Source organism: Heliangelus exortis, chromosome 3 (assembly GCF_036169615.1).
Source record: "Heliangelus exortis chromosome 3, bHelExo1.hap1, whole genome shotgun sequence".
Taxonomy (NCBI): domain Eukaryota; kingdom Metazoa; phylum Chordata; class Aves; order Apodiformes; family Trochilidae; genus Heliangelus; species Heliangelus exortis.
The window spans coordinates 50,285,258-50,308,387 of record NC_092424.1 but is presented as its reverse complement, the minus strand read 5'-3'; the positions used below and the strand labels follow the sequence as shown (position 1 = coordinate 50,308,387).

Sequence of the window (23,130 nt, the reverse complement as noted above, 5' to 3'; positions counted from 1 at the left end):
TTCTAGTTTAATGAATTAATGTAATAATATTGCACATATGGGACATTAAATAGCATATAGAATTTTTGAAATATCAACTGATCAAAACCACTCAAAATCTACACCCTCCTCCCATCTCTGTCAAAGTATGGGACGTACAGAATCTTTTATTCAGTTTACAGTTCCTTTTTCTTAAAAAAAAAAAGCAATTAAAAAGTCCACTGTGCCCAAAATTATGCAGACTGCCGAGTGTCCTGAGAGCCAAGCACTAGGTTTTACCTTATCAAGAATAACACTGAAAAGGTAATTATTGATCCATTCACTGACAATTCCATTGACATTACTTGATAAGCAGTTCTCATGTTTGAAGAACTAAGCTGCACTTGTAGTGTAAGAATTAGATTAGTCCTACAGAGAACTAATATAAAAATGCTGGTGTACAATTCTGAGAACACATACAGGCAATTTATAGTCTGGTTCAGTTAAATAATAGTCTTCAGCTAAACGGAGAGAATGGGTTGAGAAGGCCTGAAACCTCACAAGGCCCAAGCAGAATTTTGCCCTCTTGCAAATAAAAAACAGTTCTCTCAAAGGACTGTACAGCTTCTTACTTTAGTGTGAACTGAAAGTCATGTCAAAGTCTTAAAAATATGAATAGTAAATTGGCACAGTCCCACTTTTACTATCAACAGTATAAACACTGGATGCATGTATGTGACTACATATATGTAAGTATACACAGATATGTAATTTTATGTATAAAGATACATATAAAAAGCAAGACATCAGCATTCTTCATACTCTAATTGTACCTAAACCACATATGTACTAGACATAGGCTATAGACAGACACCTTCTCGTGAACTCGTGACCCATCTTTTTCAAATCAAGCTGTGTATCACCATACTAATGACAAGGATGAGTATTTAGACAATTCTCTTATTATCCAGAGTACTCAAAAGCTTTAGTATTTTAGACAATGAAAAAAATCCAATCAATATAGATGTTTTTGCTTTATTGGAAAATGCAAAACAAACACGTTCAAGTGACACCGTTAACTAAGTCTATCAGCACTTGTTATCTGTAGGCATTCAGGTGTCCATATGCCAGGCTATGGATGAGCATATTAAGTTATCAGAAGTTGGAACTAAATATATTAAATACGGGCACATAAATATTCTGACAGCAGCATTATAGAAAACAGCTGGAGGCAGAAGTGGATGATGGGGCAGTCTGTAGCCTTAGCTTTAACTTCAATAGTAGTTAAAATGCTTTGTTACTTCCAAACCAAGCAGAAATCCATAGATTAGCAGCACTGACTCCAAAGCTTCACTAAAATATATCAAGCTCATCTGGCAGCCAAAAGCCTGGGAAGGTCAAGGCAGAAGCACACCAGTGCACGACACCCACTCCTGTCTAACACAGTGGATGTCAGGCTACAACCCCCTGGTCCTGCCTGATTCACACTGACTCAGAAAGAGAATGCGGGTGTACTCCTGTTACACTCCTAGGTTTCTTGCTGCAGGAGATGTGCATTGTCACCAGCACTGTCTCTACATGCTGGGGGTGGAAAGCAGAGGCGCTGATGTGTATCTGTGGCACACTGCCTTCAATGGTCCCTGCTGGATGCAAGTTGGCTTTGCACTTCTCCTTTTCATAGAATCATAGAATTGGCTGGGTTGGAAGGGACCTCAGAGATCATCAAGTCCAACCCTTGATCCACTACCGCTGCAGTTACCAGACCATGGCACTGAGTGCCACATCCAGTCTCTTTTTAAATATCTCCAGGGATGGAGAATCCACCACTTCCCAGGGCAGCCCATTCCAATGCCTGATCACCCTCTCAGTAAAGAAATTCTTTCTAATGTCCAACCTAAATCTCCCCCGGCACAACTTGAGACCGTGCCCTCTTGTCTTGCTGAGAGTTGCCTGGGAAAAGAGACCAACCCCCACCTGGCTACACTGTCCCTTCAGGGAGTTGTAGAGAGTGATGAGGTCTCCCCTGAGCCTCCTCTTCTCCAGGCTGAACAGCCCCAGCTCCCTCAGCCTCTCCTTCATAGGATCTGTGCTAGAGTCCCTTCATCAGCCCAGTTGCCCTCCTTTGGACCTGCTCCAGCACCTCGATGTCCTTCCTAAACGGAGGGGCCCAGAACTGGACACAGGACTCGAGGTGTGGCCTCACCAGCGCTGAGTACAGGGGCAGAATCCCTTCCCTGGACCTGCTGGCCACGCTGTTCCTGACACAGGCCAGGATGCCATTGGCCTTCTTGGCCACCTGGGCACACTGCTGGCTCATGTTCAGCTTCCTGTCAATCCAGACTCCAAGGTCCCTTTTTGCCTGGCTGCTCTCAGCCACTCTGTGTCCAGCCTGGAGCTCCCCATGGGGTTGTTGTGGCCAAAGTGCAGGACCCGGCACTTGGCCTTGTTGAACCTAGTTCCGGCTCTCGAGATGGCCAAAAGGCAAGAGCATACTGATTGGTGAGGTGGCAGTCTCCATGCACAGATCCACACACTGATTTACAGGCACCAAAAAAGAGAGGCCAATTTAACACTTAGCCTGCTGTGTAACTAAGAAACTGGCCATTTATTTTTTGTCTCACTCAAAAACAAACAATCTGCTTTCAAAGGAGACATCCACACATAAATCTTAAAATAAGCATTACTGCTTAATTGTACAGTCATTAATGGAACACTGACCTGTAACATGCATCTGGATACAACACCTTCAGGAACCTCAGGAAACTTCTGTCGCAGGTCACGTAAAACCTGAATATCAATTTGCTGGCTTCCTTGGGCCATTCGTATATTGCCTGGTCAGGATTGTCTTTCAACAGGCAGTTTTAGGCCTTAGTAAAGGGAGTACTCATCTCTTCTGCCCCAGCATTTTCTGGAAGAGGAAGAAAAACTTTAAGACACTTGAAAGCAGACACTTCTGACGTAACAAAATCCAACTAAAAGGAAAACAATACAATCCCCTTTTCCAATTATGAAATTTTTTGTTATTTTTTCCCCTCACAAGATTTCTGTCAACTTTCAAAATTGTCCATTTACACACACCTCATCAGTTTGTTAGTTTTTAAATTGACAACAAAAATACACTAAAAATAAAAAATACTTTAATTATCAAGGTATTAAAATCAATGGTTTTAATAACTCCATTTTTCTTATTTAAAACATGAAAGTCTACATAAAAAATAGAAAGGTAGTGTTCATTCAGCTGTTACCTTTAGCATCACTGTTACTGTCTACCATCAGAATATTGTGGCTAGAAATACATAAATTTCTATGTTTCAGCATTTATTACCAGTAGTCTACCTGCTTTTCACTCAACATACTTAAGAAATATTCTGAGATCACAGAATCATTCCTTCTAGTCTTAACAACTCAGGTTTCTCCAGCTAATTCTTTTTCTCCTTTGAAGGAAAGTATGAAGTTATGAAGAAGAGTATATCACAACCACCAAAAAAAAGGGAAAGGGAGAAGACAACAGAGAAGGAGAGAAGACAACAGAGAACTAAACCAACTCAAAGTGTATGTTACACTGAAGACTCCATCTATATTCACTATATATGGGATAAAACAACTTATTAGCTAATAAAACAGTGAAGACTGGAACTCCTAAGAATATTCCAGGACACATAAATACTGTTTTCTCCAATATAATCACAATACATAATTAAAAATACAGGCAAGAATAGAAAATTTTCAGAGATGTTCCTACAAAACACAGGTCATAACCCTACCCATGATTTAATTAGTGTACATTATAACAACACAATACAACACCTTATTCCACTATTTAAAACAGTACCACAACTTCAAAACTTATGTACAAGTACCAGCCCAGACTGCTAGAACTGGAAACTAAGGTCATGGTATTTCTCTCTGTAACACATACTCTGTTTAGATGACCGTGCATGTTCAGCTTCCCTTCTCTTTGTGAACTTTATTAAACAGAGGCAGAGCAGCTCAACTATTTGAGAGCTAGGAAATCTGGTTCCACTCAGATCCAACAATTGATATGAAAAGAGGTGACCAGTATGAAGATTTGGGAAAGGATCGGGCAAGACAGGATTCTGTGAGTCCCACAGAAGTCGAAAGAAGTGAGCACACTTTGAACACTAACAGTGTTCAGTATGATTTTAGTTGAATATGAACAGTTGAATATGAACAGTATGATTTTAGTTGAAAACAAGATACCCTAACTAACCCTCCACAAATTTACCCTGCGTACACTAAGAGTGCCATCTCAAAGGCATAGAGAAATATTGAAGACAGCTGCTATATAAGGCACCCTGTGGCTGCTGCTATCACTACTTCAAAGGGAGCATGGACCACAAGCTGTGATCGTATTTTATACTGAAGTTTAGACACACCTAAGAGGCATCAGAAACTGCAACACTGGAGAAGCTGAGGACCAAAATATTTTGTTTTGAATACCTTTATTATGCATCTGAAAAACCACAGTGTTCAAGAGCCATCTGAAGCAGTAAATCTTGGCATACATAACTGAGAAACATCACCCTGGCCAAAGTAAATACCTCATCTGAAACAAAAAGTGGTAAATTATTTTCTATCAGGCTTTACTCTATTACAGAGAAAAGCTACATTAAATGTTATCACTAAAATGATTAAAATAAATGATGAAAATTGAAAAAAAAAAAAAGTTAAAAGGAAGTAATGAAATAGTCTTTAAACACAATTTCAAGTACTAAATACAGCTCCTTTGGCTGGCACCATATTCAGTATGTACACATGCTGTTAAAAATGATGCTAAATCTGTTTGTATTTATACCTTTTTAAAGCAAGCAATTCATAAAGGTCTGAAAACAAATAATGTAGGAGTCCCTAAGGTCTTAGAGCAAACGGCTGTTCACTATATCAGACCCAAAGGATGAGCTGATGATCCAGGCAGAGCACACAAGCTACAGCCAGACCAGACAGGAGGCCCCTGAGCACACAATGGGGCTTCACATCTTCCCCTAAAAGCACCTTTAGCAGCTGCCTTCCTCCTGCATTAACAGTGACTGGAGATTCCGTGCCCAATTGTTCAAAATACATGTCTTCAGAAACTGTCAAGCTGTGTTGGCACTGCTCTGAAATCTTACATACTTAAACTCTGAAAAAGTCAGCTCTGTGGCAGAAGTAGCGCAATGTAAGAAATGAATCCATGCCTCACTAAAAACACACAGCTGTTTATTTCTTCAGTGGTTTAGAACACTAGACAAATCTGAGCAGTGACAAAACACTATTGATCTTACATTTTCTTTTTACCAACTATTAAGAAAAACATTATTCAGCAGAGAAAAAAGGCCAGGAAATAAAGCAATTAAGGAATTCCATTGTTAATCAATGATAACTGCACTGCAATGTTTCTCTAATTAAGATTCAATGCTGGTAAGATGACAGAAAGTGCTGAAAAATACAGAATTGGATTATATTAACAAGAAGGAAAATGGTTTGCCTTAGCTCAGTATCAAATGCCACTTTTCCACCCTTCCTATTTTGAATAGTCCAATAAACATATTGCTAAATGAACAGTCAACCTCCCTATAATCCTAAGACGTCTTTTTTTCCAATTTCTCTAACCTTCATTAAAGTAACCCATACCACAATACACTATACATTAATAAAACAGTAAATTCTCAAATTCCCTGTACCATACTTAAGGTCTGTATTTAGTTTTTACAGATTTCCATCTTTTGCCCAATTAATCAATCAGATTGGCAAAACAGCACCTTCACACCTCTTACAGCAAAAAATGCGTGGGGAAAAAAAATTCATGCATGCGCTTTTATAATGACAAACACAGATAAAAGATTAAGAAACGTTATTTAGAATACTTAAAACCAGAAGAAAGTTCTGTATCATAAGCCCAATTCTTCTTTTCAATGAAATATTTTGTATTTCAGCTCATTTTTCAGTGTCTGTAGTCTTGATAAAGCACACAATGACCACAATTTCCATTTATTACTCTGAGACTGCAAAGCATTCTGATTACTACTATAAAATTCAAAGAAGTTCTGCAAAGAAGCTTTTGTGCATATTCCTAAGTCATAAAATTACTTATGGACATAAAGGTTACTTATGGACACTAAATGTTTGCAAACTCCAATTATTTGCTGGTAGCATGCAATACTTGGGACATGGTTTATTTTTACTTTACTACTGTACTGTAAACTTTTGGTGGCCTACAACCAAAAAGAAGATGGATGCAGTTGAAGCAGGAAGAGCTAGAATTGACATCTACTTTATCTACTTACTGAAGTTACTAAGAAATTTTTGTATATATGCATCATGTCAATGTGGCAAATCTCTCTAGTGTGAGACTAGATTTACTGTAGGTATAGAGGAAAAGAAATGAAAATATTTTAATTCACAGAGTAATATATAAATATACACACACTGTAGGCATTCTATATGACCACATTCAAAGTCTTTTTTCCCCCTTTCAGTTTCAAGTACAACAGGCAACTGATATGACTTCACTGACCATACAGCATATGAAAAATGCACTTATATCCTATGAATATTAAGGTTTTACTCCAATCATCACTTACACAAGAAAAACCTACTACAGAGCTCAAATATATTTTTGACAATTATTAAATTAAAATTAACCTTAAGGAGTCTAAAGGGGAAGAACAGAGACCTCATGTGGCCTCAATGGTACAAACAGATTAAAAGGGTTTTTTTCCCCAGTTCCTGATGTTGCAATGGAACTATAAAAAAGACTCAGCATGCACTTTGCTAAAGGAAAGCCTAAAGGAGTTCCAAGTTATTTTGACAGATGCAACCCTAAGGAATGAAAACAGCACTGTCATCAGCTGCTGAACTCTGAATCCAGCAGCAGGACATCCAGAATAAAGTTATATATACACCAGTGGAAAATCAAAGGCACAAATTCAACAGTGAACAGCCAAGACAGCCAGTAATATAATGCAGAAGAAAAGGGTACCAACAGGAGGTAAGGAAAACTGCTGGCAGCAACATTTTGGCTTCATTAAGAGACTCAGACATAAAATAAGGGCAATACAGCATTACAGAAGTAAACTGAAAATTCTATTCCAGAAATTGTCAGCAGAAATAAAATCCTGCAATGGTGACTCAGAGAACTAACTTTTCTTAAAACCATTATAATCCAAGCTTACTTAAAAAAGAAAACTTTTAAATACTGTGTTCTTTTTCCTAATCCATGCATAACATTTCTTCTTAAAGGAAAGAAACTGCTTGCTTGTAACATTGACCTAAAATGTTGTTATAGCACACCTAGTGTTATGAACAATGAGATTTTTTAAATGAATGAGTTCACCCCAATATTTTAAAAAATTAAGACAAAACTTTCCTGCAGTTTTGACTGAAAAAAAACCAATCTATGAAAAAAAAACCAACCTGTTTGCATCTCTCTCATTTAGGAACTCACAAGGTATAGGCTATTTCCTGATTTGGTAAGGAAGTTTTTCTAATAATTTTTGTGATTTCATTAAGTCAGTCTCCATTTTTTGCTTTTCAGCCTTAAGTCCTACTCCAACAAAACCTGGTCTCATCTTTAAGAAATTGACATAGTCAGCGTGGGGCAGAGGGGAAGGCAGCAAAGAAGAAAAGCCAAGAAGTTCAATCCTCTCACTGAGGATGAAATATAATCCTAACTACAGGGGAGTAAAAAGGAGACAGGGCTAACTCTTGCCATAAGAAGGTGCTGAAGGAAAAAAAAAAAAAAAAAAAAAGAAAAAGCTTGGTCTGGAAAGCAGATTTAAAGTAAACTACCATCTCTGCTCTTAAACTTAAAAGAAGCTTGTTTTCTTTGTAATGTTTGCTAACTGGTCAGAGATCTCTCCATCCTATGGCTCTAAGGGCTGATGCTACTGCAGCAAGGGCAACACTGATGCTGACACTTTTGAATAGTTGTCATGGCACAGTGTCAAAATCTCCTCAAACCATACAATAATGGGAAATTCAACAGCATTTCACAGGGCATGCAAGAAAAGTCTAAAACTGAAGGAATTCTCATTACTAAAATAATTAAATGACCTTCTAACAACAGGTACGATAGAATAGCAACAGTAATAATAATAATTAAAATGTCTTTCAAATTCTCATTTTCTGCTACAATAAGGCTACTATGAGCAATAAAATTCCTATGAAGAACTTTCCTGCTGGGTCTCTGCCCTCACAGCCATGTTACGTGCTGCTCATTATATTCTAACAGAAAGTCAGACCAATGCAATAACTGAACTAAAGACCTTAAAAAAGAATTAATATAACAAAAGTAAATTAAATCTAGTTGTGATACTCCATATTACTCATAAATTTAAGGGTGGTTCAGTCATACCATGACAGTTAACTCTAGAAATAGTACCTACTTTAAATATATCTTGCTTTAATTATTATTCTGTCTCTTAAATTGGTGTGCTGTCTTCAACAGTTGATACCTCTACCGCACAGAAGACTGTATTAATGGTAACTTTACTATAAAGACTCTAGGCACATGTCCATATCAAATAGCACTACTTTTGGGAAAAAAAGAACAAATGAACAAAATCCAAACAAAAATAACCCCTAAAAAACCCCAATCAAACAAAAAATCAACCAACCAAACCAAAAGACAAGCCCTGGATAGTTATGAAGAGTGAAAAAGATTAGTAAGCTCACACACAGCCAAGCCTTATGACAACTCACTGACACACCCCTCAAGACCTGTCTAACATCGTAACTCCACAGTAATGCCAGGAATATAATTGGACACTGATTTCTAACACACTGGAATGCAACCAAAGAGACGGTTTCTCTCTTATCATACTCCAGCTTATTCATCATCTTCCTATGATATTTCACTAGACAAAACACTACACCTCTGAACTTTATCTTCCAAACAGTATTACCAACTAAGTCTCTTTGCTGATCTCATTTTAAAACATAGCAGAGATTCTAACTGGTGAAACAACAAGAATTTTTCCAGGTCATAGGGTCAAAATCTCCAATTCCCCATATTTAGCAAGCACTTAGAGAAGAATACTAACATTTTGCAAAAATTTATAGGGCTCTGCTATCTGTGGCAGTCAGCACTGGTATACAGTGTGGACAGAAAAAAACCACAACCATTCAGCTTGTTGAAGCTACATTCATGTAGTATTTCAAAGATTCACTTTGGGAACTGGCTCTGGAGAGGTTACCTGCTCAGAGGAAAGCAAAAAGATACCAAGGCTAGCTTGTGCAATAGTATTTTGAGCAAGTCTTTAAGCTATGACAAGTTACAAAATCTGTGATTTAAGAGTAAAATAAATTCATCATATTTAATGTTCTTCAGTGTTCTTTCCTATGCAGTCTGAAGAGTTATCTGTATGTAAAAATATGTTATACATCACATACAAATGTATGTTTGAAGTTCTGGTGCTGCAATTTGTGACCTTATTTACCTGAAAGGCACTGCTCAGGCCATTAAAATGTATCATCACCAGCCCATAGCTGTGTGTTTGGACTGTTAGTGCACTCCACTAGAAGAGGAGGAAAAAAGCTGTTTTACTTCCTCCTAAGTTGTCATGCACAGTCATGACAACTCACAGCTCCCTCCTAATGGCCACGTGCCATCCTCACCACAAATTTTTTTTTCAAGCCACAGAAATCACATACAGCTTAAGCCTTCATTATGATAAACCAAATCCTTTCACTCACATCTCAATGAAAATACAAAATGAGTTATAAATTGCTTGACTTGTAGTTGTAACTTACTATCATTAATTAACCAGTCAATTAAGATTACACTGTGGAATTATCACTCCTGGGATAGCAAGTTTCCTAAAGAAACACTAATATTCACAGGGATAATTTATGTAGATTCATGCTAGGAGCGGTATAATGGTTAGGACCATCATTATAAGAGGCATCTAGAACAGTCTTGAGGTCCGGATTCTCTCAAGATCCTTCTTTCCTTTCCATCAGGTTCCTGGGCTGGCACTTCCCCACTCTCCCTTGAGCAATCACTTATATAAAGAAAATAGATTACTTGTTCAGAATACATCTTAGTCTATTTAGTAATTTCATTTTTATGGCCCAGGCTATATTTAACTTGATTAAGTTTCCCAGCCTTGTTCATTGCTCTGCCCATCAAATGCCTGTGCCAACTGGAGCAATTGAGGCTGGTAAAAGCTATGCCAGATAAAATCATCCTCAGAGCTATGATCTGAAGACAAAAAACTATTTCACAGAATGGTAATGCTTGCCTTCTTCCCTAGAGGAAAATAATATTATTTAGTACCAAGGAAAGAAGCTTTTGGAATGTTTTTTAAAAAGTATGTCTAGAAAAACTGGTACTTTATTCTCATTTACAAACTAAACGGAAGGAACACAAATTTAACACTTAAAGATCTTTCAAGCAAGTATTTCTATCTTACCTGCAGTATAAGTTAGGTGTGGAAGACTAGCTAATAATTTAAAAAATATACCATTCACAGAGAAACTGGAAGTACTTTTGGACTTTCTTTGAAAGAATCAAACAACGAAATACAAAAAACTCTTTTTCATATATACGAGACTTGAGAAAATATTCAAACAGTTGAAAAGGTTACAGGCATCACATCAGATTTTAATGTTTCACCAATGATATGTTAAGAGTTTTGCAAAATCATTATCAAAATATTCTCAAAATAACTATTTAGACAAATTTCAACAAAAGTATAGTCTGAAAACTTACTGACCAAACACTACAACAACTAAATCAAACACAGACACTTTTAGCATCACATGTGATATATATACCTGTATTTCAGTAGTCTAGAGCAAAATAATAGAGAGTATAATGTAAAAGAAAGCTTTTAGATTTTGGCATTAAGCTTTTCCCCTATGGACAGAACAGGCTGTCCCCCCAAAAACTCCTATCTACAAAATATGGCTCAGTGATCAAATTACACTTTCTCTGGCATCCACCCAGTAGCGAATGAACTTGTTACAAACAACCACAAAAAATCCAAGTATTCCCTTTACTTTCTACATATTCCTTTCAGACAGTGCTCTCATTTCTCTGATCTATATGAATATATAAAATGGGTCACTTTTTGCATAATTCAAGATCAAATATTTCAATCATATCAATTAAAATAATCTAAAAATAATCAATGAACTCCAATAATTGGTCCAGGATGGTAATGATACTGATCATAACATCTCAAAAGCAGAACTTTTCTTCTATTTCAGACTGACAACTAAGAATTCCTTTAGGCAAAAAGAGTATGCATGGGAAAAAATTGTTTTTGATAAGAGAATTGTGCTCATTCAGATGAGGACTCCACAGGTAACATTAATCATGCTCTTCTTGAAGATTCATAACTTCTCAGTTCTTCGTTGATTTAAAAAACATTTATTTGTATGTAGTAATGCAAAATACTTGTCTAAGTTTGTCTAGAACTCATAATTTAAGGCCTTTATTAATTCTTCCCTCCTTAACCTCCAAGTAAACACTATTTCAAAATACTGAAGCTAAAATCTACTGTCTTCAATAAAAATCAAAAGTGGCTAGCCAGCCAACTAATTTTCAGCTCTCCAAAGTCATTTCAGACTTAACAATGTAACCTACTTCACTTTTGGAGAAGAAGTAGAAAAAAATTCTCTGAATACAGATGCTCAAAATCTCTATTAACCATTTAAAAGAAAGAACAAAGGCCACTCATTGTTGCAGACAACAATGAAGCTCCAGCATTTGCATTATTACATCTGTCAGCTGCCTCCTGAAGCACACAACCAGAGGAGCTACCTTAGCCAGGAAAGTAAAGAACCATGTTAGCTGATCTGTTTTTTTTTTAGCTTCAGTTTCCATACTGCTTATGAGTAACACTCAACAAGCCCACTGACACTATTTTTGCTCACTGTGAGGATAAGATTAAGTTTATCTTCCCCTATGAGAAGTGAGATCTGCACTGCAAGTTACTTGTCTGGCAATTGCATGCTGCTTGCTTTAGTAGGGAAGTGCTTAAGAGATTTAGGATGAAAATACAATGTAAAAGTTGAGAAGACTGAAAGCTACAGTAAGACAGGTATCTTTCCTTTTCCCTCCACTGTGCTCCCAGACATTGCAGTTCTGATATAATTTTTGCTGTGGCTATGGTATTTGTTGACCTCTTCTCTGGGTCAAACTCAAGTGATTAACCTTCTAGGAAAAAAAAAACAATCTTTTTGAATTTTTTTAAAAAGTTATTATTCTTTATATTTCAGCAGCAATGAACTACTACATAGGCTTAAACAGTTTAGGCTACATTCATTTCTATCACACCCCATAGATACTAGGGCACACTGGAAATACTAGGAACAAGTCTGGAATGGCATGATCCTGAAATCAAAGATTTCACTGCTAAACTGAGAGTGAGAGGCTGACATTACACCTGCTTTCCAAGAACTGTAATTAAGAATCTGAATTACAGGCCCATTAAGTGTGGCTAGACCAAAAAGCTGAATTTGAGCAGTGAATTATGGGCCATGTATTATATGAGTTTTGCAGTCAGAATTCGATCAGTGGTATGACTGCATCATCTTTATATTCTACTCTTCTTATTCCCCCCTAGAATTGCATATGAAAGCAATGCAGTGACTGCCTAAACAAAAAAAACCCAACAAAAAAATTTCTAAGAAACATGTAGGAATATGTTCTAGGAAGCACTAGTCTCACTTTAAGCAGCCTCAAACAGACTAAAATTATATAACCTAAGACTGCTGTGTCTCAAACCACCTTGAACAGCATCCCTGACAAAATAATATTGATCTGGAATGTTTTCTGAACTTGGACCTACAACTCTGGAATAGTTTGCAATTACATCAGCTACCTTTTCATAGAATCACTGAAAAACGTATGTTGGGACACCTGCGGAGGTGCCTGTTCACCCCATCAAGAACAACTTTCTCCATACACCTGATTGGGATTTCCCTTTGTGAAGCTATGACTTACCTCTTGTAGTTTTGCTCCCCACATTAAGGAAGGTGAGTCTCCTCAGCCTCCCTACATATGTCACTCACCATCTTAAGTTGTTTCCTGCTGAACTCGCTCAATTTTGTCAGCATTTCTTGCAATGGCAGGCTCAAGACAGTCAGTTAAATGCATCCTCATAAATGATGAAAAGAAAGAATAATCACATCCTACAACACGCTGGTCATGCTCTGTCTTTTGCTCAGTCAGAAAAGCCCTTTTGTCTTTGTTTTGATAATAGTGATATATTGGCAAGTGCTCTGAAGCCCATTTACATTCATGGCTGCTGTCTGGAATACACTTTTTTGAAAAGCACGGTTAATTAACTTGGAAGGTTTTTCAGTGTTTTCATATCAGCAGTTGTATTCTGAACTGAAGTAAAAATGGGTATCTAAAGAAATATAATTATTAAAGAATCACAATCATGGTTGGAAAAGACCTGTAAGATCATCAAGTCCAACCATTAACCTAGCACTGCCAAGCACACCACTAAATAATGTCCATTAAGTACCACATCTACACGTCTTTCAATAATCTCCAGGGATGGCGACTCCATCACTTTCCTGGGCAGTCTGTTCCAGTGCCTGACAAACCTTTTTTCCTAACATACAATTTAAACCTCATGTGGCACAACTTGAGGCTGTTTCCTCTTCTTCTGCTACTTGTAGTTTGGGAGATCATCATCTACCTCACTACAACCTCCTTCAAGGCAACTGCAGAGAGGAGTAAGGTCGCCCCTCATCCTCCTTTTTTCCAGACTGAGCAACCCAGTTCCCTCAGCTGCTCCTTGTACAACTTGTGCACCAGCTTCACTGATCTTCTTTATATGTGCTCCAGCACCTCAATGTCCTTCTTGTAGTGAGGGGCACAAAACTGAACCAAGTGTTTGAGGTGCAGCCTCACCAGTGCTGAGTACAAGGACACAATCATTTCCGTCTTCCTGCTGGCCACACTATTCCTGATACAAGCCAAGATGTTGTTGGCCTTCTTGGCCACCTGGACACATTGCTGGCTCATATTCAGCTGGCTGTTGATCAACACCCCAGGTCCTTTTCCTCTGGGCAGCTTTCCAGCCACTCTTCCCCAAGCCTGTGGCGTTGCATGGGGTTGCATGACCCATCACTTGGCCTTTTTGAACCTCATACAACTGGCCTTGGCCCATCAATCCACCCTGTCCAGGTCCCCCTGTACAACCTTCCTCCTCTCAGGCAGATCAATGCTGCCTCCCAATTTGTATCACCTCCAAACTTACTGACAGTGCACTTCACCAGTGATCTGGACAAAGGGATCAAGATATTAAACAGAAATATTTATTCTCACTTATACGTGTGTAACGCTTTCAATATTTTAATGTACTTCTGATTATTTTATGAAAACACACAACTGGAGGAAAGTATTGACAACTTCCTACTTAAGAAACTGAAGTAGGGAAAAACACAGAGAAAAATTAAAGTTACAGGACTGAATATGCTATGAAGAGGAGTCTTAGGAAAAATTATAAGCCTCAAAACATTTTGCAATGCTGAGCATGAATTAAATTCAAACCTCTGTGCCAAGTAGTTATCTGCTACTTTTAGGCTCTATGCAGATCCTTAAAATAAGTAGCTTAGGAGCCCACACTTTTTTCCAGAGACCTTCAAATCCCCTTCACTAACTAGACATTTACTTTTCATTGGAATTCAGTTTCATTTGAGTAAGACTTATTTCTTTCTAGCTCAGACAAATTTCCTCTCTAGACATCACAGAGAACCCATTTAAATATTTGAAATTCAAATTTTAAAATGTCAGACTTATTAATGCCAAAATTCAAAACCACTGCTAACAATATTTTCACAGTAGGGAAAGTTTTAGATGCCAGTATAGACGGTGGAAAATGTTTTTCAATATCATGTATTAAAGTTCAGAAAAAATTCTCAAGCCTCAATCTTCCCATGTCATAAGAACTGGCAGATCTTGCTCTGCCTTTGTGGATAAATGCTGGATCCATTGACTAAGAGAACAGTAAACCTTGTAATTGAAAGTGCATATAGATATCAAAAAGGGCTTGTATGAGTTGGTACTGGCATTAGTCATTATGAAACTAAATAAAGAAAACCTTACAAATCCAAACCAAAACCCAATGGTTTCAGATAGACTTTTAAACTTATTTCCCCCCCACTGCCCTACAAAGCAACTTCTTTCCAATGAGGAATGGAAACTGCTACACTTTCCATGAAATAAAAGCTACCACCATGCTGCAAATGAATGGTTAGTTATTTTAAATGAGTGGTATAGTTAATTCCTTATGTGGAAAAAAAACCAATTAAAAGTATTTTGAAATGTTGTGGCTTGCTCTTAATCCTACACATCTTCCAGAAAGCCCACTGAGTCTCTAGACAGATACACAATTGCTTTTGGTCACTACATGAGAAGTCCTCAAAACAAAAGCAAAGACAACAGCCTAGAAAATATTGAAAAACTACACCTTCTTTGAGCTTAGAAGTCTTTCAACCTTACCCTTAAAGTTATGTTCAAGCTGTAAAGAACACAGTAACTTGCCACTGGCAGTATCACATCCTCATTCTGACACTGCCAGGGTACACATACACACATTTTTTAAAAAGCAGCAGTTCTGGTGAGTGAGCCAGAGGGAATCAAACATCATAAAATCCAGGTATCTCTGGAATCTGGCACAGCCTACAGATAGCTGATAAGGCCTGTCACCTCCTACTATTATGAAACAGTATTAATGACACTGAACAAGATATTTTAACCATTTCATTGGGAGCCACAGGGTAGGAAGCTCGGTTAGCCACAGCAGCTCAGTTGATCGGTGTGCAACAGTAACTAGATCACATGTGGACAAATTTTAAAAACACTGCAGCATAAATTTTGACCATATTGTGCCCTTTCACATAATTGAGAGCTATATAGGTTTAAAATACATGATAATTTCAGTCCCTATATGAGAGGCTTAGTGATGCTAGCCACAGACAGCATCCAAGAAAAAAAGCAAAATGCAAAGCAAGTCTTCCACAGAATCCACTGGATTTGTTATAATGCAACACAGGTTATCATAAAAAATTTCAAACTAATAAAGCCTACAGCCATTCCATTTTGCAGTGTTAAAACATATTCTGAAATATTCATGCTTGCTTGTTTCAGGTACAGTAAACTCAATCCCATTTTACCAGCAATGAGTCCTAACAGGATTGATTGCTCCAGCCAAATCAAAACTAAATGCCAATATCGATACCACCAACACTAGAAGCAAGCTACAGGCCTGTATCCTGTATCCTCCAGGAAAAAATCAACACAACATAATCCAGAACAACAACATCTACCATTAACACTGCCATTTCAGGTATATAGATTTAGAATGAAGATTGTGAAATGCTCCTAAACCTGGGTTAACAGTAAAGTTATGCGTATAGCACATTAACTCACATTCTAGCCCCTGCACTGTTTCATAGAAAAACTAATGTAACAATAAATTCCTTCAACTCTACAATCCACAATAGATGTAATTTGCCTTAAAAAAAATCTGGTTTTATCTCAATTTGTATAATAAAAGAGACAAAAGACAGTTCTTAAAACTTAAAAGTCCTACCAAGAAATCTTCATTATAAACAACTCTGGAAGTTAGAAACACATTTCTTACAGACTCAGGAGCAAGGGAAACCATGACTGTGGTGAAAAGTGTTGTGAATATGCCTTTTTCCAATTTTAGAAGTTCTGTATTACTGTTCTTTATAGCTTCTGATCCACTGCATAATTTTTTCAAGTATCAGTCATTTTAGCAATTTCACTCTTGCACACATCCGTAAGCAAACCCCCGTATTAAAATGTCTCTTCAGTGCTTAGGAAAGCTACCAAGAGTCAGCAAAAAACTGCCTACAAAGAACAGATTTGTGTTTCCTTTCCAAGCCACAAAATGCAGAAGTCTGGGAGCTGCTTCCCATCCCCTCTGCTACCCCCTCGGCATTTTAATGAAATCTTAAACTTTGCATAATTAGAAAAAGCTCTTTCCAGTTGTTGCCATAGGGATAGCAAAATCTTAAAGGAATAGACAAAATACCAATTTATACTGTAAGACTACCTTACATTTCTCAAACAATTTCTAATTGTTGGGTACTAACATTACATGATTGCAAGCATCATTTGGTAAAAGCATTTAGAATACTGGTTTGTTCACAATCAAAGACTTCTCATTGTTCCTATTCTCAAAGCCTGTTTCAGACTGCTATTTGGAAGTTGAATTGGGCACAATGCATTCCAAACACTAATTACCAAATGATATCAATGAAACTGTTTTATAGCCACATGTGAGCTTAGGTATTTGTCAACTTAGAGAGAAAATACGAAATACTCTACTCTTTTCTTTAAAAAAAATCCTATAAAGTCTATTAGTCAAATATGATTCAAGGAGGTTTACTGCAGCTGAATGGCATCTGAACACAAATAAATGTATTTGAATTCAGAATTAAAAAACTTAAACCAAAGCCTAAAAATTACAAATTCTTTAACTATTCCAAGTAAGGGAAAATACTTGTCTTTTGTCCCCCATATACAGCACAACACCAAGAACACTGACACGTAAAATGACAGAACCACCAGATGAGAAAAAAATTTAAAGACCCTAATAGCCTGCATGCAGGAAATTTTACAAGTAATAGGAGAGCCCAAGTTTCTAGACAAAAAACCAAAACATTTTTGATGCTTTCTTTCCCAAACTGACCCATAGCTACATAACCACCTTTTTCAGTGCATAGTGACCAAAAAAACTGGAATTCTTAAGAAATCCCATTTTATCCCCTGAAATTGTAAGCTTCCTCTTAAGAGCTTCTTAGCTTCTTTTTCTGTCTACTCAAGAACTGTGAATTTCATTTAACACCTCCTGTTGCCCTCACCTTTAAAAAATAAAGACTGCTATTGGCCCTTCATCATCTGCAGGAATACTAACATAGTTAAAGATAGAAGCAACTATCTCAGCATTATATGTATTCCATGTAGGCAGCACAAATAAACAAGAGAATGTCTTCATTTTGCAATGCCATTTTCTAATGACCCATAGTAGTTCAAATTAACTTTCCATGTAAATAATAATAATTTATATACATAAGTCATATCTTGTATATTGTATGTACTCTATATTTTGACAAGATAGAAGTACTGGAGCCAAACCCAGAATTATCCGTTTCTCCATTTCACAACCAAAATCAATTGTAGTTATGAAAGCTGCATCTAGGTGTGCAGTATTTTGCCAGAATAGTGTAAGTATACCAGCAAAACATCTAGAACACACAGATTAAGCTATAGGTTATAGTTGCACAACACTTTTTCCCACTGCAGTACCAGCTTAAGCAGTCCTCATCCCCCAGCTTTGCTGGCACAATTGCTTGTGCAGCTGAACGATGAGACTGGTCAGGGAATCGATCCAGGTTAAAAATAATATTATTCTGATGGTAAATTCCACAATCTGCTTTGCTGTATAGCCACCTGGAACATTAACTAGCTATACCAGTGCAACTGAGGAGCAAGGCAGGAATGAGAAGCTAAAGTCAGGGCTGCTCATGTGAGCTAGTGTTGACATGGAAAGAAATGCACTCAAAAGTGGACTTTAAATGTTTTGGCATTCCCTCATTTAAATACATTATTCAAGTAGTACACATTCAAAGAATGGTACTGCACAAATTTCAAAAATATATGACGATACAACAATGTGTAGTAATAATACATGAAAATAGTTTGACTTGCAACTTTTTTTTTAAGCCTCAAGCAGGAATTAATTTAGTGTGAAACAATGGCACAGGTTTAAATCAGGTTAAGACAGAGTCATCCTCTATCTTGAATATGGCTTTTTCCCCCCATAGATGCTTATCCTCCCAGGATTAAAAGTTGTGTAATTACAAATCCTTTCAGATAAAAATACTAACCAGAGGCATGCGCTTCTTGAACTCAACACTTGACAGGCAGAAAATAATAATGAGGAGTGTATTTGTTAAGACTTCAACCAAACAACCTCAAACAATTGACTATCCAGTAATGTAACTCCACAGTGGTCTATGCTGTAAACACCACACTGAGTCCTGAGACAGTAATCTGGTTTCTCATCTAGTCTGAAAGCACCTCTTCAGGGGTCTGGTCTCACTGCACTCATCTGTTATGCTGTGAATTCTGATAATCTTACAGTTAAACTTATAGTCTGTGAAGCCCCATGAACATATTAGTTCAGATACTCGTTTTAGCACAGTGTCCCAGTGTAAAAGACTAGGCAAGAGTCATGAATTTTGATGTGCTCAAATACATCACCCAACACAATACCTGTTTATGCACAAAATGTAATTATTTAAAAATGTTTTTTTTCTCTTATTTAAGTCTTACCACATAATTATGGTAACAAAGACAAACCTAAATAAATCTACCTTCTCAGAAGGTCCTACAACAGGTAACAACAGCAGCTTGCTGTCACTTGCAGAGCTTTCTTTTTAAACACTACTGCAGAGCTTTTTTGGTTTGTGACCTCAAATGTTCTGCATCACAATTTTAACAGCTAGAGTTCTGATATAAATCCTTTAACTGGACATCGTTTATTAAAAGCTAGCAAGTTATCTTAAGTGAACTTTCATCTGTTTATCATACACCCATCCTCATTCCTCTGTCCCCTCACACCTCCAGTTCAACCCAGTTCCACAGGTTCCTGCTGCCACCTACCGGAAGACGTCTTCCTCTCTCCGCCTCGGTAACTTCTCCCGACTCCTCTGCTCACTGTACACTTCAAAGAGGCTATTTTATCTCTAGGTACTTTTTTGGTGGGTGAGGGGGAGCCTGAATTAATCTCCAGCAAAGTAAGCTGGCTCGAAGAGCAATCTAAGAAGTGCCTACACAAGCCCACACGTAGGGGAAGAGTACAGACCAGGGATGTATTTGCCTTGTTAACAGGAAGGGACTGCGAGATCCGTGCTCCGTTATTTCCAATAATAGGAATAAGCAGAATAACTGATGAACCCTAAAGCTAACAGCCAAATAGCATATTGCTAGTTATAAATAAAGTGAATACTGCTACCATCAACACACATCTAACCATATCAACATTGTTTACAGAAACCATAAGAAGCTGTTTTCTCAATCCCATCGCTTTCACATACATAATTAAAGACACTTGATTCTTTAAAAATAAATCCTGATCTGACTTAAGGTACTTTCTATAATTCTTGATCTTGCACCAGTTTGTGATTAAAATGCAGTCTCAAATACTGAATTAATATGAAGTAAATACCATAAATGTTTCATTACAAGTTTGCAATGCATCTCCAAAGACTTAAGAAAAACTCTTTCCTTAGCAACAGGGCTAGTATCCATCAATTTGGTAAGAGAATACAAAGTAATCTCCAAAACAGCAATTCACCTTTCCACTGATCTTAAAATTTGAACCACACCCATTGAAGCTGTGAGTGTACTAAGGCAGAGACTAAAACCACGACAGCCTAAGTGATAGATATTCCATGAACGCATCCAGAAACAGTTCTACCACAACATGAAAAAAACCCAAACTTGTCCCTATCACGAGGCAAGAACAAAGTGTATCAAGTAACTGAGCTGTACAGGTAGCTGGTAATCCAAAGTAACAGCTCCGAGCTTGGCATCAGACACACAATGGTGGCGCTTCTGCGCAGGTCCATATTTTATCACTCAGTTGTGAAAATGCTGCAGAATACCGAATTTTCAATTTGAAAATTTTACAATTGTCACATATGTATTTTTACAACTATTACAGTCATCATTAGTGCAAAGGTGACTAGAAGTATTTGCAACTCTAGTTTTAAAAGTAAGAAGCAGTCATTAAAAAAAAAGAGACTTGCCACTACTACATAAAAATGAGCTTCTGCTTTTCTGAAAGGCTCCAGGCAAGAAAGGAACCTTTATCAGTGTAATTTCTTTTTCTTTCACTTTGTTTCATTCAAAACAAGCAGCAGTTACAGCCTTTAGCAGAGCAAATTAAACCTTGGAGGCTTAATTAAGTTTTAGAAAATTTTAAGGTAAACAAGACATTAGCTCCACAGTCTGCCTGAAGGCAGAAGAGTAGAACCAGTCTAGGAGTCAGTTGTCAGCTCAACACAGACATTTGGCAGTCATGCTTTTCTACAAATTCACACAATTTTATCTGACTGAAGAACTTGGAAGGAAAGGAACTCATTATACTCTTTTTGCTCTGTTGATAATCTAACCATGAAAGAGACTAAATGAATCATTTAAGCCTAATCAAAAACTAGTTTGTTTGAAATTTTCCAGCCCAAAATTACATTCTCCAGCTTTTTAAAGTAGTCCCCATCTTCCTCTTTACACCTTCACATACAGTATTTCTTTTTGCTCAAAAGCTTCAGTGTTTGATTACAGACAATACCACTTCAAAATGCTCATGCTATATTACTTCAATTCAGAAAATAGTATATTAAAATATTTCACACACCACTGAAATTATATCATGCAAAATTACTATACATGTCACAGTCTAAATCTTTATCAAACTGAAAAAGTAAAGTCAGAGAAAATTATTTCTTTTTGAAACGTAGTGTTTCTGAGGTAGAAAATCACTGCCTAAAGCTATCACTCATAAGTTTCTCTTACTTCAGTGAAGCACATTTATCCTAATGGGGGCAAATATTTTTTGTCACCTTAAGGATTTGGTGAAAATTTCCATGTAAGTGTTTACTCAAAGAGGTAATCTTTTGAGAACAGCAGCTTAAAGATACAGTCTAATAACCAGACATATGATTAAAAGATATGCCTGAAGACCAAACAGAACACATCTCCAGTTTTGTATCTCACTGTATTTCATTTTATCCATACCATCCTGAGAAAACTACTACAATTATTAAAGAAAAATGACAACTTTCCTTGCTAGGTTTACAATCAAAGAAAACTTTTTTCTTAATTTATTTTGCCACACTTACAAGTTCTTTCTAATTACACCTGGAACTATTCTAGTAGGACAAACCTTAAGGAATTATCATAGAATGGTTTGGGATGGAAGGGACACTAAAAATCATCTAATTCCAACTCCCTGCCATGGACAGGGACACCTCCCACCAGATCAGGTTGCTCAAAGACCCATCCAACCTGGCCTTGAACACTTGCAGGTAGGCGTCATCCACAACCTTCCTGGGCAACCTGTGCCAGCATCTCACAACCCACATGGTAAAGAATTTCTTCCCACTATCTAATCTAAATCTGTCCTCTTTCAGTTACATGTTAACCCCTTGTCCTCTCACTACATGCCCTTGTAAAAAGTTCCTCCCCAGTTTTCCTGCAGACCCCTTCAGGTACTGGAAGGATGCTGTTAAGGTCTCTCCGGAGCCTTCTCTTCTCCAGGCAGACAACGCCCAACTCTCTCAGCCTGTCTTCACAGGAGAGGTGCTCCAGCCCTCTGATTATCTTTGTGGCCCTCCTCTGGATTCACTCAACTAGCTCCATGTCCTTCCTGTGTCAGGGGCTCTAGAACTGGACAGGTGGGGGCTCATGAGAATGCTGTAGAGGGGGGAAAATCACCTCCCTTGACCTGCTGGCTATACTGCTTTTGACGCAGCCCAGTATGTAGTTGGCTTTCTGAACTACGCATTGCGGGCTCATATTGAGCTTTTCATCAAACATCACCCCCAAGTCCTTCTCCTCAGGGCTGTTACCAATCCATTCTCCACCCAACCTGTGCTTGGGACTGCCCTTACCTAGGTGCAGGACCTTGCACTTAGCCTTACCGAACTTCATGAGGTTAGTATGGGTCCACCTCTCAAATCTGTCAAGGTCCCTCTGGACGGCCTCCCCTCCAGCATGTCAACCACACCACACAGCTTGGTGTCTTCAGAAACTCGGTAAGAGTCCATTCAAATCTACTGTCCACATAGCTGACAAAGATGTTAAACAACACCAGTGCCAATACCAACCCCCAGGAATATCACTTGTCACTGGTCTCCATTTGGAAAGGGAGCCATTGACCACTACTCTGAGTGCAATCAGCCAGCCAATTCCTCATCCACCGAGTGGTCCATCCATCAAACCCGTACCTTTGCAATTTAGAGATCAGGATGTCATGCAAGAGTGTCAGACACTTTGCCCAAGTCCAGGCAGATGACATCAGTCGCTCTTCTCTGGAGCAATGCTGTGACCCCCATTGTAAAAAGACACGTTAATTGTAAAGACAGTAAAATTCACTGGGCATGAATCGC

General features: G+C 37.7%; 1 protein-coding gene across 2 annotated transcripts in view; it reads right to left on the bottom strand.

Moving 5' to 3' along the window:
* TAB2 (TGF-beta activated kinase 1 (MAP3K7) binding protein 2) overlaps window positions 1-23,130 on the bottom strand; it is a 57,159-nt gene that overhangs the window by 17,936 nt on the left and 16,093 nt on the right. For both annotated transcript variants that reach the window (XM_071740537.1, XM_071740538.1), the window contains exon 2: window positions 2,677-2,866. In XM_071740537.1, the coding sequence (XP_071596638.1) occupies window positions 2,677-2,778 (102 nt within the window). In that variant the 5' untranslated portion in view covers window positions 2,779-2,866. The remainder of the gene's footprint in view (window positions 1-2,676; window positions 2,867-23,130) is intronic.